The sequence below is a fragment of the Ixodes scapularis genome, unplaced genomic scaffold (genome assembly GCF_016920785.2).
Source record: "Ixodes scapularis isolate PalLabHiFi unplaced genomic scaffold, ASM1692078v2 PGA_scaffold10__122_contigs__length_95168666, whole genome shotgun sequence".
NCBI classification, from domain to species: Eukaryota; Metazoa; Arthropoda; class Arachnida; order Ixodida; family Ixodidae; genus Ixodes; species Ixodes scapularis.
In genome coordinates, this window is record NW_024609836.1 from 32678228 (window position 1) to 32695364 (window position 17137).

Sequence of the window (17137 nt, forward strand, 5' to 3'; positions counted from 1 at the left end):
TTTATCCCAAAACTTTCATGGCATGTGGAAAGATAACTTCTGTAATATATATTTCACGGTATGTATGCCGATGGGGTGAACATTCTATAACTTTATGTACCGGTTAAAAAAAAAGAAGAAAAACGTCATATTAAGAGCACAACCAGAATAAAACTTTAAAGATTGCGACACTAAGTTGTAGCAATCATTGGCATTTTAGGTGACTAACCTTTGAGGCAGTTTTTAGAATAAGATAAAACATGTGACGGGTAATGTCGTGAAAACCGGCCAGGTCTCCGAAGAGCGAGCCAGGCAACATTGGGGATGTCTATGTGGAAACAGTTTACAGATGTGAAGTGGGGAACGATGCCGGGACGCTTGTGTGTGTGTGTGTGTGTGGGGGGGGGGGGGGGGGAAGGGTAGGGGGTCGTTGTTAGGGAAGAGGCGGAATTTGTTTTGTTTTGACTGGTTTTCGCGCCGTTTTGCGTTCAAAAACGCGGGAGTTGAGCGCCAGACATATCGCCTCCGTGCCTTGACACCCGGACACCGAGGAAGACTCCGTCTGGGCACCGAGTGGCTTCAACCTCCGTCTTCCACGGGACTGTTCTCTTCAGAGTGCCCGCTGCAACGCACCGTTTGGAGTTCGTCCACCGCACCCGGAGCACCGCATCGCGACAGAGCATTCCGCAGTGCCCCGGGTTTACAAGAGGCCCCGACTCCAAGTGCTCCCATGCACGTCGCGACGGACTGCTTCCTTGTGCGATATTGTCCATATTTGTTTTGGTTGTTTGCCTGGTATGTCGCTCTTCTCCTGTGGAATGTTGTAGTTAACTTGTTTCATTATCTGCCATTTGTTTAGGCTTTCTTGTTTTTTCATTGTTTTTTTTTTTTGTGTGTGTGTGTTCTATCTGACCTTAATCTATCTATTAAAAGTGTTTCTTACCCAATTCAGCTGGAGCTCCTTGTCTGTGTCGCCCGCGTCCCCTGAGCCCTCGGCGGGATAGCGGAAGCCCGCGAACCCCCGTTGCGACCAGCGCCACCGCTGGGTCGTGACAGACAGACAACTAAAAATTTAGTTGTATACACACGGCGTTTGGAAGTTTAGCCTACTTTTTTAGAACGCTGCGTGTAAGTAAAATAACGAAATGTTTTGTTTTTGTTACTTAAAAATAGAGGTGGATTGTAAACAAACCGCAAAAAAGACTACTTGTTTTACACAAAAACAAATGCGGAAAATATATCCAAACTCTAGCGGTTAAAACTGGTTTCAACCGGTATGAATTGTTCTTTTTATCGTCCGGAACTGAACCGGAACCGAACTGAAAGCCGTGGACCCAAACCCGAACCGATCAAAATTTCGGTTCGGCACTCTGCAACAGACCCAACATTTTGTACCCTGACATAACAAAATCGGCCTTCTTGGTGCCGAAGTAATTTTCAGCAGAACCGCTTCTTGAAGAATATACGCTATGTTGGGGCCAATTAATGACTTTCAATCATAAAAAAACGGCTTCTAACAAAGTTCAGCATGTCTGCGTGCAGTGTTGAATTTGTGTTGCTCTGGTGGAGTCGAAGGCACTGAAGCCGAAGTGTTTGTCAACGCGTAAGCTTCTGTCAACATTAATCACGTCTCGCGACGCTTCACGTATACAATCACCGACTATGCAGAGCCACCGTGATTCAGAACAATGTTGTAGTGTCTGTAATGGCCTGCTACGACACCACACGCGCCTCGGACTCCTGAACCGAGGAGTCTGTGACGCACTACCGGGGATATTCGACACTATGCATCCCAGAAACCCGGCTGTGTGGCAGCATAAACATCTCAGCTCGTCCTGAGGGGGTCCAAGCCGAGGAGTAGAGGGGTACGAGAGACAGGAGGGCATAAAACTATCTGAAACCAGCGGCCAGAGCGGACAGGAAATTCGTCCGCAGCTAAATTGCCGACGTATTATTCAGCTTTAATGAATTATGTTAGTAGAGACGACATCAGTTTTTACATGTCTTACTAGCGTAGGGGGGGGGGGGGGGGGGTCATAGTCCTCAAGGATATGGTCATTAATGAAGGACGGTATACGTTAAAAATAAAAAAAAACTCAAGATTACCGTTTTCTGGCGGGTTGCCATACACCGAACAAACTGCATCCAATTGACGTGTTGTGCGTCTGCGTTCCTTTCTATCTAAAGATATATATAGGTTGTTCGTCATTACCATATGAGCCTCCGCTCGCATACAAGATTCTGTGAACGGCTGTCACTCGGGACGATAACTATGTTTGTCCAACAACATGAGCCAAGTCTGCTTACAGCCATGGGTGGGCGTGCATGCGAGAGATAGAGAAAAACAGTCCCGCTGAACGAGACAAGCTGCGTGATACCGATAAAGGAAGACATAACAACATCCCTTTGGGCGCCGGGGACGTCTCTTGTCGCGGGGCGATCTGTTGGAGGCGAGCTTGGAACGGGTCCTTAGTTCACCTAAGTCCGACACCTACTCAGTTGAGATTTAAAACATTATACTATTAAAATGCTACAAATAAAAACGGGTTCACAAGAAAAAACGAAATGCTCGTGTTCTTTTCTCTTTTTCGGTTCCCGGAGTCATGGATAGAGTCACTGATAAAGAGAGCTAAAGGTACCATGTTGTGCTGCTGTAGATTTTTGAAATGCCGATTGTTTTTATTGGTGTTGCTGCTGCCGTTATAAACCCGTGGAAAAAAAAAAGAAAAAAAAAAGGATAGCCGAGAGATGTGTGGGATCGGCGTAATGTACAACATGCGCCTTTCAGCTCAGCGTTATTATACCTAAACTGAATAAGAGTGCACTTAAGTCCCTTCTCTCGTTGGAAGCTCATAAACCCTAAATTGAATCTAAAAGCCTAACCGTGTACGGAAATGTGTAAAAAGGTACGCGACCTCATGATCGCTTGCTAAAACGAATAGCCCTTTTTTTATTTTTTTGCATACAAAGTATACATCAATTGAAGCAGTCAGGACGCGGCCGTTTTGTAGTCCCCAGGTGTGAAAGAATGAACAAAAAACCATCGGCGCTTGTAGCACCAAGTCCCACGTATCAATACGAAATTTTATTGCTACGCGTTTGTATCAGGTTGAGATTTCTCAGCTCGAACTCCCTTGACTGCGTAGTTTCCTTGTTTACCAGCCAACGGAGCACGGCTAACCGCTTCGCCAGGCACATCAATTGGATCTAATAAAACAGCGACACTTGACCTTGAACTGATACTCTTCCGAAGAACCACAGTAAAAACCAAAGTTCAACTACACGCGGAGCATACTATGCGCTCCCCTTTAGGTGCTGAATAAGGTACTGGCATTACCATGGAAGATTACTTGTACGCTATTTTATCAAAAATGTACACCCATTTCAATTACAATATATATATATATATATATATATATATATATATATATATATCTTTCCAACCAAATGTTGTAAGAACTAGTTCGCGCAGAGTATACTATCTTTGTGCAAAACTGCTTTTTTCTTCAGATGAGCCGCGCATATTGAAGCTCTCCGCCCCAGTCGCGTTTCTATTTATACTGCGCAGTCGTGTATTTACATTTCTGCAAGGAAGTGACAGTTCCTGACATGTGTGTTCAGTGTTCGCCATTTCGGAGGTATCTTCTGCGTTTGCCATTTCATAGTGTTATTTTCACTGGACACTCAACAACTAAAGTGTATGTGCGTGTGTGTGAGTGTGTGAGTGCTTTTGTGTTTTTTGTGTGTGTGTTTGTTTTGTATTTCGCGCTGTTTTAGCTGACACTTTAAAAACTCAAAGCACGCTGGATTTGCTCCCATTCGCTTAGGGATTCATTCGCGCATCTTCCTTGGCCGATCTGACAAGTTGCCGCCACATTGCTAAGACATCATACATATACAAAATAGTCCGGAGACACTGGCTGAGGCCCTCCTTGTGTGAGTCACATTGGTCATACAAGGACTTCCTGCAGACATGCTTGTGTATGTCCGCAGAAGATTCTGTCATCATGTCTGCAGATTGTCTTTCGTACGATGAATGGCAGTGTAACTGCGGCTTAAAGCTTCTGCAACCGCTTAGCCCCCGAGATCGGTCGCGTTGCGGAACGCATAGTCAAGAAGCATCGCCGCGTGTCCCCAACCGATGTTGTCCGCACGAAGACTCACCTTCGACGAAGAGAAGCAGGACGAGGACTCGCTGACGTCGCTGTGCGACGCGTCGTCGTCCCACGAGATACTGGACACGGTCGACGACAGCGAGCACGTGCTGCAAGAACGTCCGAGGGACAGGTAATCCCGGACGTCATCATCGATGGACAAGAGGCCGCAGCCTTCTTCCTCCGGGACGACTTCGGGCGACGCCTCGCTGCTGCCGCCGCTGAAGTCACTCACCACCACACTGGGCGCACTGAGCACTGGACACGACAAGGACAGACACTGAGCTAGGGGCCGCTTTCGATCCGATGGCAGACTGGTACGGTGGTGGGAGCCGGGCGGCGGCGACGACGCCGCCGCCGTCGACACGGCACATCCGCCGCCGACCAGGTCCACTGCGGAGTCGGCACTACAGGACCGTCTCGTCTTGGGCGGCTGGAGGTAGAGCTGCGAGTCGAGCACAGAGGCTAGCGAGGACGGGGAATCGTTGCCCTGACCGCTGTCCTCGGACGAGAAGGTCGTGCTGTCAGCGGGAGTCATGACCACCGACGGTCTGGCGGAGGTGGTTGCGGCGGCGGAGGCGGCGCCGCCACCGAAGGCTCGGCGCCCGAACAGGAGCAGGGGCGTCTTGGCGAACACGTCCCTGAGGAGTTGGCAGGGACGCCAACGCTTCGGGCACCGCACCGAGTCCAGTGAGTAGGCCTTTGAGGCACGCGCACACCGGGACAACTCTTTCCGCGGCGGACTGTTGTGGAAGCTCCGCGAACGAGCACGGCTGCTACGGTTCACTTGCTCCTCGATTTCGACCACGGCCACGTTGTTGTTGTTGTTGTTCTTGTGGTTCTTGTTGTTGTGATGGTGGCTGGCGGCGGCCCGGCGAGGCTGTTCCATCGCTGCGATCATTCACGACGAGCACATGAGGAGCCGCGGTCTCACATAGTCGCCCACTGGGATTCCACGCCGCCGCGTACGTCGCACAGCAAACAACGCGCGCGCACACCCCGACACACATACGCACGGCTCGCACACGACGTCTGTCAGCTGTTGCCGCGTCGAGAGGCGTTCACTCGGGAATCCATCGGTGACGAAACCGCGATAGGGGGTACCCTCGCCAAGGAGAGCGAGCGGCCGGTCTGGCGGGGGCTTGCCTCACGTACCCACGACGACGCCGGTGCTGCCGGTCGCTCTATGTCCGGTAGCGTACGGCGTACGAGGCGCGCTCGACGCCGCGCGGCGCCCGCTGGAGCTGCGACGACCCAATTATTGAGTTCTGAGCGGGAGCTTTTCTTTCTCTCGTTGTTTTCGCTGTATATCCGTAATTTGGTACTGCGCCTCCCCCCTTCGAGAAGGAAACGAGCCGGCCAGGCTCAAAACAGAACGGCTTCCGCCTTGCCCCCCACCCCGGGAACTCGGAGACGACGACGTCACGACTTGCCGAGCAAAGTCAGCGAAGTCCTACCGCCTTGGGCCGCGAGAATGTAGGTGTGTGTGCGTGTGTGTTGGGGAACGCGCCGCTGCGTTGCTGCGCCTGTGGCTGCTGCGACGTTTCGCCGAACGGTTGGCGTGGAAGCGCGACGACTCCCGGTTTTATTTATTCCTTTTCTTTTTTTGGTCGAACACGTAGCGTACGCATTTCATCTCCTCTCATTTCCACTCTCGCCCTCCCGCCTTCGCCGCGAGATAAGGTTACTCGACGATCAGGACGAGTCGACGGTATGTTGGCGTGGGTCAAATCCCACGTTCCATGTGGGTTTGTCCTCTTTTGCCTTCGCTCAGATGCTTATAAAAAAATGCAATTTCTGTACACCTGTACCTAGGGATGAACGGACTAATGGCGTACGTATGTCAAAACCAGATCAGAAACCTACAGATATATAACAACGTTCGACACACTTCGGAATAGTCGTAGAATGGAGGATAGTGGCGCCATCTTTTGATCCTGTAACCAAATGTCGATATTAAAAATAGAGGCGCTAAAAACGCTACGCTTTACGGCTCGGAGTTAGCGCAACCCCCGAGTGTCTCACTACGCAGTCCATCGGAGTGTATCTCGATTTAAAAAAGGAGGGATGACACTTGTCCGAGGCTGGGGCGCGAAAAAGAAAGTCTGAAGTGGTAAAGGAGGGAAAAAGGGGGACAGAAAACGTCTCAATCTGCTTATCTGCTGCGTTTGGTTAGTCATCTTCCTTGTATAGCCACAAACTCAAGCCACCACCCGCAGAAGTGGAACATCCTACTTTTCAAGAACCCGCAAGAAAAATACCACGCACTTACTCAAGAAAGAGATCACAGCGAAAGATTGAAGGAATAACTACTTTGTTGTCATGTTCAAACAAAAACCCAAAGACAGGGGAAAAACGGATAGAGGACAAACACAACCAAGTCTTTGCGACTTCGCTAAGTTTGTCCTCTTTTAGGTTTTCCCTTGCCTCGGGGTTTTTCAGTATGACCTTGCACCAGCTCGACCGCGAAATAAATCTAATTTCAGTAACTACTTTGTACTTTTTCGAGCCTAAAGAGGTCACCAATCGTCATGGTACCTACATAGAAAACAGAAGTCGCGCTCTAAAATGCAATGGTTTAAAACTTAATAAAACAATCACTGATGTTTTCTTTATATATCCCTTTAACACCCAAATTTCACTATGCAAACCTTGACTAAGAATGGCCCTAGTCATCCCAGACTTCCCATATCCCACATGGGACATTCACAAAACGTCCATGGGTACCTTTATTCGGACGTCCTAACACACACGTTAAGTGATATCCTTGGGATGTCCTCCTGCCAAGCAATGTACAGTGGAGGACCTCTGTGGGACATGCACCGCAAGACGTTTTAGATGTCAGCAAGGGCAAGACAAGCGTCAGGTCGAATTTCTCACTGCGCCGATTATTTAGCGGCTGAAGGATCAGAAAATAAAGGAATTTTTCGTAGCTTTGTGCACGCAGAGGAGGCGAGGGTCATGCGAAGTAAAAATCAAACATGAGTATTTGCATACCACCCTCCACATTGGGATCTTGAATATCGTAATATGGTGTACTTCCGAGGTGAAAAGGTACTGAGTTAAGTCAAAATTGAATCCCACGCGCGTTTTTGAGTGATTTCTACTGGTACGTGTTACCACACAATCGCCTTTACCACCTCGAAGTATTGAAATACGGTGTATGTCACCGCACATGACCGAATAAAGGACCGGAGGAGAATACCGGAGCGAGCTGAAGACCCGATTTTGATGTGCGGTTTTCACACAGAAAGGGTTTTCATTTCATGTTTGCCGATATTTTGTTTATATTTCGGAATGTTATAACAAAATACATCACTCTAAGCTCAAATACTGTGTCAGGGGATTTTTAAATTGATCTACCCGGAAGAAAATTTTCAGCAGTTGTGACATCTAAAAATGTCTTGCCTCAATATTACACAAGAAAAAAAATTATGGACATTACGACATTCATTATTTTGTAACTAAAAAGTGGCACACACCCTTTTATACTCTGGAAATATTCGTTCAAAATATTGTTTTAAGCTTGGAACCGCTTAGCCACACATTATCAAATGTTCTCCTGTATGTTGCCTTCCTTGGGTGAATTATTATAGTGTTGAACCTTTTTCAAGGCTATTCTTTAAACGATCTGGTGAACGCTTGATATGTGTACACCGCCATATTGTTGTTGAGCCAGTAAGGCACCGTGTACTTATTTCTTGCACTATTTGAATTTTAATATTTCCTCCTTTCCTTTTTTCTCATTGAACATGAATAATTTTATTACTTAGAAATACTGAAGCATGCAGAACCTCATGTTCCTATTGTATCATGGCCGTATATATTCCCGGTGTCATTTTAACTGAAGTCGTGTTCTAGTGTTGCAATGTTAAGCAACATTGCCACGTTTTATGAAGTGATCAGATTTAATCCATGTGGATCTTATTTGAATTGCTTCAGTTGTGTAGCATACCTTTTTATGGAAGTACAAAACGCTTGGCACAATTGCTCGGATGACTGTAGAACCTTGAAGGAAAAGTTGGGATCTAAAGCGTGCATGTTTCTGCCGATTCTAGCAGCATTAAAGCAGGTCCCAGCACCAGATTCGACGTCCGAGAACGTCCTATCGAAATCCTAAAAGGCTCCCGTGAGATATCCCTGGGAGCTTCCCGGGGCATACTTGGGTGTTTCAAGGAGGATATATTTGGGACCAAAGAGGAACATGTTTGGGATGTCCAAGGGACATCCCATACATGCTGAAAGGACGTCCTTAGAGTGTCATAAGGATGGCCTGTGTCGTTTCTTGCTTTGCTCATTCAGCAAGGAGAAAGGGTGCTCAAGGCTAAATATCTATCGAGTGCTTAAAGTCAGGAGGGTCTCGGGGAATCTCAGACCCCCCCCCCCCCCCCCCCCCCACGGATTTCGACAGGGGGTCTGAGATCCCTTTGGGTAGGAGATCCAACCGTAGCGCCCCTTGCGGCGTAGTTGATAACTGGACCCATGGGTACAACATGAATTATTTGGGCGTGTTTCTGACGCAGCGTTTGGATGTGCCGGTCAAACGCTGACACAGCCGAGCGTTGTGTCAGCATTTGGATGCATGCGCATGTTATTAGTTTAAATGCAAGCTGCTTGGCAAAATATGTCCTACTAAACACCGCCCCCCCCCCCCCTTGAAGTGATTACAACAGAGACCCTCTGTTACCGGTGGGAGACTTTAAGCGCTGTAATGAACTACCCCAGATGAAGTGGTTACATATGCTAATACTTGTATTCCCAAGCTACGTACGTAAATGTCATTTTCGAGGTAGTCCTGGCTATGAAATCAACTAATTCAAGGGTATAGCTCCTTAACCGCATAAAGAAAAGAGAGAGGAAATATTTTTTTAGTACAAACCCAAGCAGCACAAAATTTGGCCAAGCGTTAAGGCCCGCTACAGACGGGGCAATTGTGCCCAGCAACTTGACGTCGCAACGCCAGCAACACGGGCCGCCCGCGTTCACACGCAGCAACCGAATTTCTACGGCTTGCCATCATCATCATGAAATTTGATTTTTCTTACACTATTTAGACGCACAACTACGCGCTAAAAACGTGTTTTTTTATATCTTTCAATAGTGTTGAGAATACTAACTAATCTTTCTGAAAAGGTTTATTTCCGAAAAAGATCCATTTCAAACCTGAACCAAGTTTATAGCTGTCATCATCACCACCACAGGGGTGTCACGTGAAAATATCGCGTCCCTGATTGGCTGCAACCGTTTCAAACGTCTTCGAATTGCTCCGAGTTGCTCGTTCGTTCGAGCCGGACCCGATCTCAGCAATTCGTGTCGATCTAGGGAAAGCTAGGGAACAACCCGCCAGCAACCTCAAAATTGCTGGAAAAGTTGCCCCGTCTGAAGCTGGCCTAACCAATGGCTGGCGATGGTCTCCTGGCCAATTGCCAAAGAGTGGCCATTCACCAGCCAATACTTGGCCGATGGCTGATGGTAAGTGGCCATTGGCCAATGGCCAAAGAAAGGCCAATCATCAGCCAATGGCTGGCCACTGCCTGACCACTGGTCGAAGGACCATTTCCAGCCACTGGCCAATTATTGCCCAAATCTGTGCTGCTTGGGAATACAGTTTTATTAAGATTATATACTGCGTAACAGATATCACAAAGATTAACTGTAAAGAACCAAGGAAAACACTTAGATACTTGGCACACTTATTCCCTTTGAGAAGTATAACTATAGTAACTGACAGAAAGAGAAGGGCAATGCGTGTCTTTCGGACGACCGACATCCGCACGTGCTCGCTGCCTTCCTCCGTGCTTCGGCTGCTCGCGCGCGCGCTCGAGGCGCACGACATGTCGAAGCATTACCGAAGGTAGGAAGTTCTCGCAGGAGGCGGAACAACTTTAGCTCCTCCCTGCCGTTCTTACCTTGTCAATGTCTAAACCCTCTTAACTTCCAAGAAGGGGAGCGCTCTCGTATATAGATAACAGTTAAGATACAGAAAACGCACAAAAAGAACGTCGACAGGAGGCTTTTCAAATTTCCAGTTCTCAACTGAAACGCTTATTTTTTATTTTTTTTTATTTATTTATTCACTTACCCACAGCGCCAGTGGCATTACAGTGGGGTGGAAGTGTACATCAATGTGATTCATTTAAGCAAATATAAAGTAGCATAACAGAACGCGAACAACAGAACGCGCACATGCATACCCAGTACACGGGAAAAAAAAAAAAAAAAAACACTTTTTACAATGCAGCAAAAAAAGCGTCATTGTCCAAAATATCAACAACCTCCGAAGGCAATTGGTTCCATTCGCTAATAGATTTGGGGAAAAAAGAAGATTTAAACTGGTTTGTATTACATTTATATTCACGTACCTTTCGTTCGTGATCGACACGATGAGAGATATAATGCGGGGGGAAAATATAGTCTTCGCGCTGTATACCAGTTCTGCGGTGGTAAATGTTATGAAATAATTTTAGCCGTAGCTTTTTCCTTCTTTTTTCGAGAGATTCCCAGCCTAAGAATTCCTTCAGACTTGTCATGCTGAGTCGCCTGTTATAATTCCCGGAAACATATCTAGCCGCTAAGTTTTGAACTCTTTCAAGTTTATTTTTATCAACAGCAGTTGGTGGGTCCCAGACTGTACTCGCGTATTCGAGAACAGACCTGATATAAGTTTTGTACAACAAATCTCGCGCACTTTGCGGAAATTGTCGGGTATTGCGTCGTAAAAAACCCAATACTTTACAAGCTTTCCCTGTTACGAAATCAACGTGCCTGTGCCAACACAAGGATGGTGTTAGGTATATTCCTAAGTATTTAAATTCAAACACAGTTTGTAATGGGGTACTGTCAATCATGTATACATTTTTAGGTCCATCTTTTTTTCTTGAAAAGCACATATGTACTGTTTTTCCTAGGTTTAGCTTCATATTCCATTATTGGCACCACCTGTGTATTCTGAATAGGTCGCGTTGCAATGCATAGTTGTCTTCCTCGCTTCTAATTTCTCGATACACGACGCAGTCGTCTGCAAACAGTCTCATATAAGAAGTGATATTTTCTGCGACGTCATTAATATAAACCAAGAACAACAACGGGCCCAGCACCGACCCCTGTGGGACGCCTGACGTCACGTCAATAGTTTCAGATGCAGCACCATTTACTACCACATATTGGGATCTTAAATTTAAATATTCCTGAATCCACTCAACTATGCGAGGGTTAATATTAAAACTATTTAACTTACGAACAAGTAAGTTGTGGTCTACGACATCAAACGCCTTTTTGAAATCTATAAATACACAGTCTATGCATCTTCGCTGATCCAATTTTTCACTTATTTGGTGAACAAACTCTGTTAGTTGAGTAACACATGAGACTCCCTGCCGAAAACCATGTTGCTTTGGATTAAACATTGCATGCGCGTCGATGTGTTTTATAATGCTAGTATATAAAATATGTTCTAACGTTTTACAAACAATACTTGTTAGAGAGATGGGTCGGTAATTCGTGACGAGCTCCCTAGGTCCAGATTTATGCACAGGAACAACACAAGCTGTCTTCCAATCGCTGGGAGGCCACACGTGTTAAGAGACTTAGTAAACAACACCTTCAGAAACGGTGAAACGGACCGCGCACACAACTTTAAGATACTACTTGGCAAGCCGTCTGGTCCTCCCGCTTTGGATGGATCCAAACGCTGTAGCAGCAGTGTAATTCCATGCTCGTCGATTAATACCTCCTCCATGGTTTCATTATTCGTTCTAGCTAGACTTGAATGATTAGAATTTAACGTTTTAGGTAAAAAGACTGAGCCAAAAAAGTCGTTCAGGCAGTTTGCTTGCCCAAGGCTAGTTTCTATTAAGTCGCCGTTATGCGCGAGTGGTGGGATGCATACTTTATCTTTTCTGTTACGTTTAACGTACCTCCAGAACTCCTTCGGGTTCTTTCTAATTCGCGATGGAAATGACCCAAGAAAGTTAGTTTTTGCTTCACTCGTTGCAGTTTTAAATTCCTTGTCGATAGCCTTTAATTTCGCTCTACCTTCTGAGGAGGATTTTTTTTTTTTTTAAGATTATTAAATACTCTCTGTCTCCTATTTCTAAGAGCCCGTAACTCCTTGTTAAACCAAGGTTTATTTTTGCACGTCTTGCTGTTAATAGCCATGATGGCACAAATCGGTCTCTTAGCTCAAAAATTTTTGCCCTAAAAAGTAACCAGAGATCATTAACACTAAGAGACTCTGATAAAACTTCAAATTCCTGGAAGTATTCGTCTAAAGAAGAACATATCTCAGCAGTATTTCCACTTGCATAATTGTACATTCTCCGGGCAGTATTTGGCTGTGTTTTTTCATACGATACGTTCATATCACAAAGTACCACATGGTGGTCGCTTATTCCAGGTAGGATCAAACTAGACTTTACCCAAGCGGGTTGATCTGTTAGGACTAAATCTAAAATGTTGTTTCCCCTTGTCGGTTCTTCTACAATTTGGGTGAGCGCAAATGTACGCACCATGTTTATCATTTCCCTTCCCACTCCAGTTACCACTCCAGTCTGCAACATATACCGATTCCAAGATACTTCAGGTACATTAAAATCACCACCTATAATAAGACAGTCTGTTTGAATTGTTTCTACCATTTCGGAAAGTTCAACGATGACATTAGCAGAGCTTCCAGGCGGTCTATAAAAAGAACATAGCGTTAGTGATTTGCCATTTGATAACCGAACCCGGCACCATACAGCCTCGCACGACCCAACTGGAATGTCAAGCCGAGAAGAAGAAACAGTATTATCTACCAATATAAAAACTCCCCCACCATGATAGTTCCTGTCCTTTCTGTAAGATATGTAGTTGTCTGGAAATACCTCGTCATCACTGATACTGCTATCTAGCCATGATTCAGTTCCAAGAACCACGGTAGGTTTTGTCATACACAACAAATTGTTGAAATCATCTACTTTATTTTTTACGCTTCGGCAGTTCACAATCAGAAATGATATGTTTAAAGTCGAGCAGCTCTTTTTCTGTCAAGTACTCTGAACAACTTGTCCAAGTGCTTCGTCATATATGTATCTTGTATCATTTAAGTACAGTGCATCATATCGAAGGTTTACACGAGTATTATCATTACGGTGATCTTTGGCGAACTCCCAGAGCTGTTTTCTTTTTCTGCGTACCGCCTCTGAAAAATCTTCCGAAATGCTAATGGTAGTACCTTTTAGTTTCTTTGCGTTTGACAAGATTGTCTGTTTTTCTTTGAACAACGCGAAATTTGCGATAAGTGGTCGAGCTTTGCCAATAGAGTATCTACCAAGCCTGTGCGCTCTTTCAATTTGAACGGGCTCTAGTCCAAGTCTAGTTACAATTTCCTGAACTCGTTTCTCAGACGCCGCAGGTAACTCTCGGGTGTCTGTGTCAGGTACTCCGTAAAAAATTAAATTACAACGCCGGCTTCGATTTTCCAGATCGTCTACTTTAGCGGTTAGATTTCTTACTACGCTATGCGTGTCCTCACACTGTTTCCTGCAATCCGTGACTGCTGCTTTCATTTCACTGAACTGGGCCAGATGCTGTTCCAATGATTCTATGCGTGTTTTTAGGTCATCCAGGGTCGCCTTGCTTTGCTCTTGATTAGTTTCGATAGTTTGAAGCTTAGCTTTAATGGCATTCTGCCCATCTAAAAGTATCTGTAAAGTGGCCGCCGTATCAGGACCGGGATTCAACTCGATGTCTCCGCATAGTAGCAACAATAAAAAATAAAAAGCATAACTACGCATCAGCACAAATCGTCGCCGCACGCGGCAAGTGACATTCCGTGACTTAGCAGTAGCAAAGACGACATGGGGTGGAACCGGCAACAGAAAAACATAAAATCTTGAATGACTAGTAAGATTGTCACCAACCTGGACAAACAGCAGAAATTGCGTGAGCGGTACGGCCATGATCGTGCCGGCTCCACGCCCCAAGTCGTCACTGACTCGCTGCGCCTTTTGTACACCGTATGCATGCCGGCTGTCGTCCCAATGTTCGTAGCTTGACACTAGGCATTGGCCAAATTCAGGCGGTGGACATGTTCCATGAGCAGAGTCGTCGAAGTCGAAATCCGGGCCGGTGGATGATGGCGGATGCATGGCGCTTCCGTTGTTCACTCGATGCAGCGGAGATGGAGCACAACGCCCCATGACCTGGACAAACAGCAGAAATTGCGTGAGCGGTACGGCCATGATCGTGCCGGCTCCACGCCCCAAGTCGTCACTGACTCGCTGCGCCTTTTGTACACCGTATGCATGCCAACTGTCGTCCCAATGTTCGTAGCTTGACACTAGGCATTGGCCAAATTCAGACGGTGGACATGTTCCATGAGCAGAGTCGTCGAAGTCGAAATCCGGGCCGGTGGATGATGGCGGATGCATGGCGCTTCCGTTGTTCACTCGATGCAGCGGAGATGGAGCACAACGCCCCATGACCTGGACAAACAGCAGAAATTGCGTGAGCGGTACGGCCATGATCGTGCCGGCTCCACGCCCTAATGAAATGAGCCGACGCGGCTAGACTTGATCCTCCCCGACGACCTCTGGCGAAGGTTTTGCTGAGGAATGGCAAGAAGCGAGCTTGCAGGTTTCTTGCTTTCCTGCGGTGTCAAATATTGTGGAGTGCAGCTCCGTTACGATTTGATCGCTTCTACGCAAAGCACGTCCTTTAGCGAGAGGCGCGCTTACATGTTTCTTGATTTCTCGCGGTGCATATCACAGTAGGGCGAACCGCACTTAGAATTTTTTCACTTTTCTGCAGAACACGTTGCGAGTAAAGGTGCCGCGAACCTCCCAAGGTTCGAGTTCGGAAGATTTATAAAATTTTTGAACATCTTTAGGGATCAATTTAAAAAAAAAGTTTGAAGATGTTAAACTTTCCGAAAGTTCAGGTTCAAAGATTTCAAATATATGTACAGATGAAGTTCTAAAAATTCGAAGACTTAATATTTCTTTAGAGTTAAATTCGAAAAATTTGAAGATTTAGGATTCTTTTCAGACGCAAGTTCGAATATTTGAGTTTAAGTTCGAAGTGTTCGAACATCACCGACAGAGGTTGAACTGCGAAGTTTCGAATAAAGTTTTCACAAAGTCGTCCCACATTCTTTTTTTTTTACTTCCACTAAAAAATTTAAGATTAATTTCATGTCGCGAAGACTCCTTCCTTCTCAAAGCAGTGCCACTTAGAGCGCTACACTTTATTGGTCATACCTCGTGAAAGAAGCGTTGAACTGGTTCAAAGGTTCAGCGAAAAGCCTTGGGCATTCTTTCTGCAAGCCTTGGGTTTGCAAAAGCCTCGAAAATCCTTGGGCACCCTTTATGCAGAGATTCGATCTTACGCCACCTAAACGAGATGCTGCCATGAAACGACAAAATATAAAAGCCGCGTGCAAGCTTATCAGGTCACGGCCACTCGTGCATTAGGCTCACTGCACCACTGGTTTCTCGAACGTTTGTTCATCCATTAACGAAAATATTGGCCTTTTTAAAAGACTGGCTGCTACTAATGACAATGATGCAAGCGCCGAACCCTCATTTAATGTTGCGCGTCGGTATCGCTCTCTGCGAGCCCCTTTCCCCGACCCAGCCGCTCATGCGAAAAAAAAATCGAGAGATTTACATTCAGAAAAAAAAAATGTATGTCGCAAATGCTTTGCAATTATGTTACACGTGAATCGTTCCGGTTTCGCTGCGGAACGTTACCGAGCCCGGCGCCCACGTTCACAGCGTTCTTCATCAGATAACTTAACACGTGGCATATAAACTGCGCAGCAGCTCCTGGAATAAAAATACTGGCGTTTTATAAAATCCAAGACTCATCAGAATCGGCCAGTCAGCGTTTATCACGTGACGTTTCCACCAGCCAATTATAGTCGAGCTTCACTAAAAAAAAAAAAAAAGAGCATTTCACGTTAAAACTATAGTTATGAACGAATCCCCAGCGAAGCGCCTCGGTCAAATTTCAAACATGCAGATCAGGAATTTGCTGGCCCAGACGTTACCTCGGAGAAACTTACGGAGTTCTACACAGAAGATGCTTTGTGCGAAATCCGCAGGAGAAACCTCGGGTACGAGCCACGGGGTTTAGGCGCCGAAGCCACCCCAAAGCGGATCGTTGGTGAAAGCACTCAGGATCGGCTAAGCGAAGCTTCGGTGCAGTTTCCAGTTTACTCCACACATTCCTATCGTCGGGGTATTTGTATCTATTACCCTAAATCTTGGGTGCATAGTTGGTTCAAATTCCGTCACACTTCCGTTCAGAAGTTTGAAGTTTGTCGAACTTTTGAACTTCGTAAGTTCCAAAGTTCAAACATTGTCGACAATTTCAGCGACAACTATTCGACGAAAGTCGTCCAATTTTGTAATGGAAGAAGTTCGAATGTGCGAAACATTTTGAAATCTTTCGAACTCCTTGGTTCGATCTTCAAATGTCAGGTTCGAAAATAAATTCCCGGCATATCTATTTCCGACTTTGTTCTTTTTCCGCAGTGTACATCTTGATAGAGTGAAGAGTAGTTACGGTTTTCTCGATTCAAAGCACATTGGTGAGAGAAGAGCACTTGATGGTTTCTTCTTTTCTTGCAGCGCGTAAAATAGCAGGGTGAAGCGCACCTACGATTTTCTTGCTTTCCTGTAAAGCAGTTTGGAGAGAAGAGCATTTGCGGGTTTCTTGCTTTCCTGCAGTGCACATAATTGTAGGGAGTAGCGCACTTACGGTTTTATCGCTTCTCTGCCAAGCACACTGCGGAGAGAAAAGCACTTGCGGGTTACTTGCTTTCTTGCAGTGCACGTAACAGTAGATAACAATAGGGTGAAGCGCTCTTATGAGTTTCTGGCTTTCCTGCCGTGCACAGTATAGTAGGGTGAAGCACACTCACGATTTTCTATATTTTCTCGAGTGCACAAATTATTAGATGAAGCACACTTACTATTTTGTCGCCTTTCTGCAAAGCACACTGAGAGAGAAGAGAACTT

At 45.9% G+C, this 17137-nt stretch overlaps 2 protein-coding genes across 2 annotated transcripts in view; both read right to left on the reverse strand.

Moving 5' to 3' along the window:
• Positions 1–5774, reverse strand: part of LOC120849953 — an 81832-nt gene extending 76058 nt beyond the window's left edge. The window contains exon 1 of the mRNA XM_040222286.3: positions 4144–5774. Coding sequence (XP_040078220.1) covers positions 4144–5034 — 891 coding nt within the window. The 5' untranslated portion in view covers positions 5035–5774. The remainder of the gene's footprint in view (positions 1–4143) is intronic.
• A 7385-nt stretch (positions 5775–13159) lies between these two features.
• On the reverse strand, positions 13160–14008 carry LOC115323404 (the record flags this gene model as incomplete). Its single annotated transcript, XM_029983780.2, has 1 exon — positions 13160–14008. A coding segment is annotated over one exon (849 nt), but the record flags the coding sequence as incomplete, so codon positions are not given.
• Positions 14009–17137: the final 3129 nt, after the last annotated feature.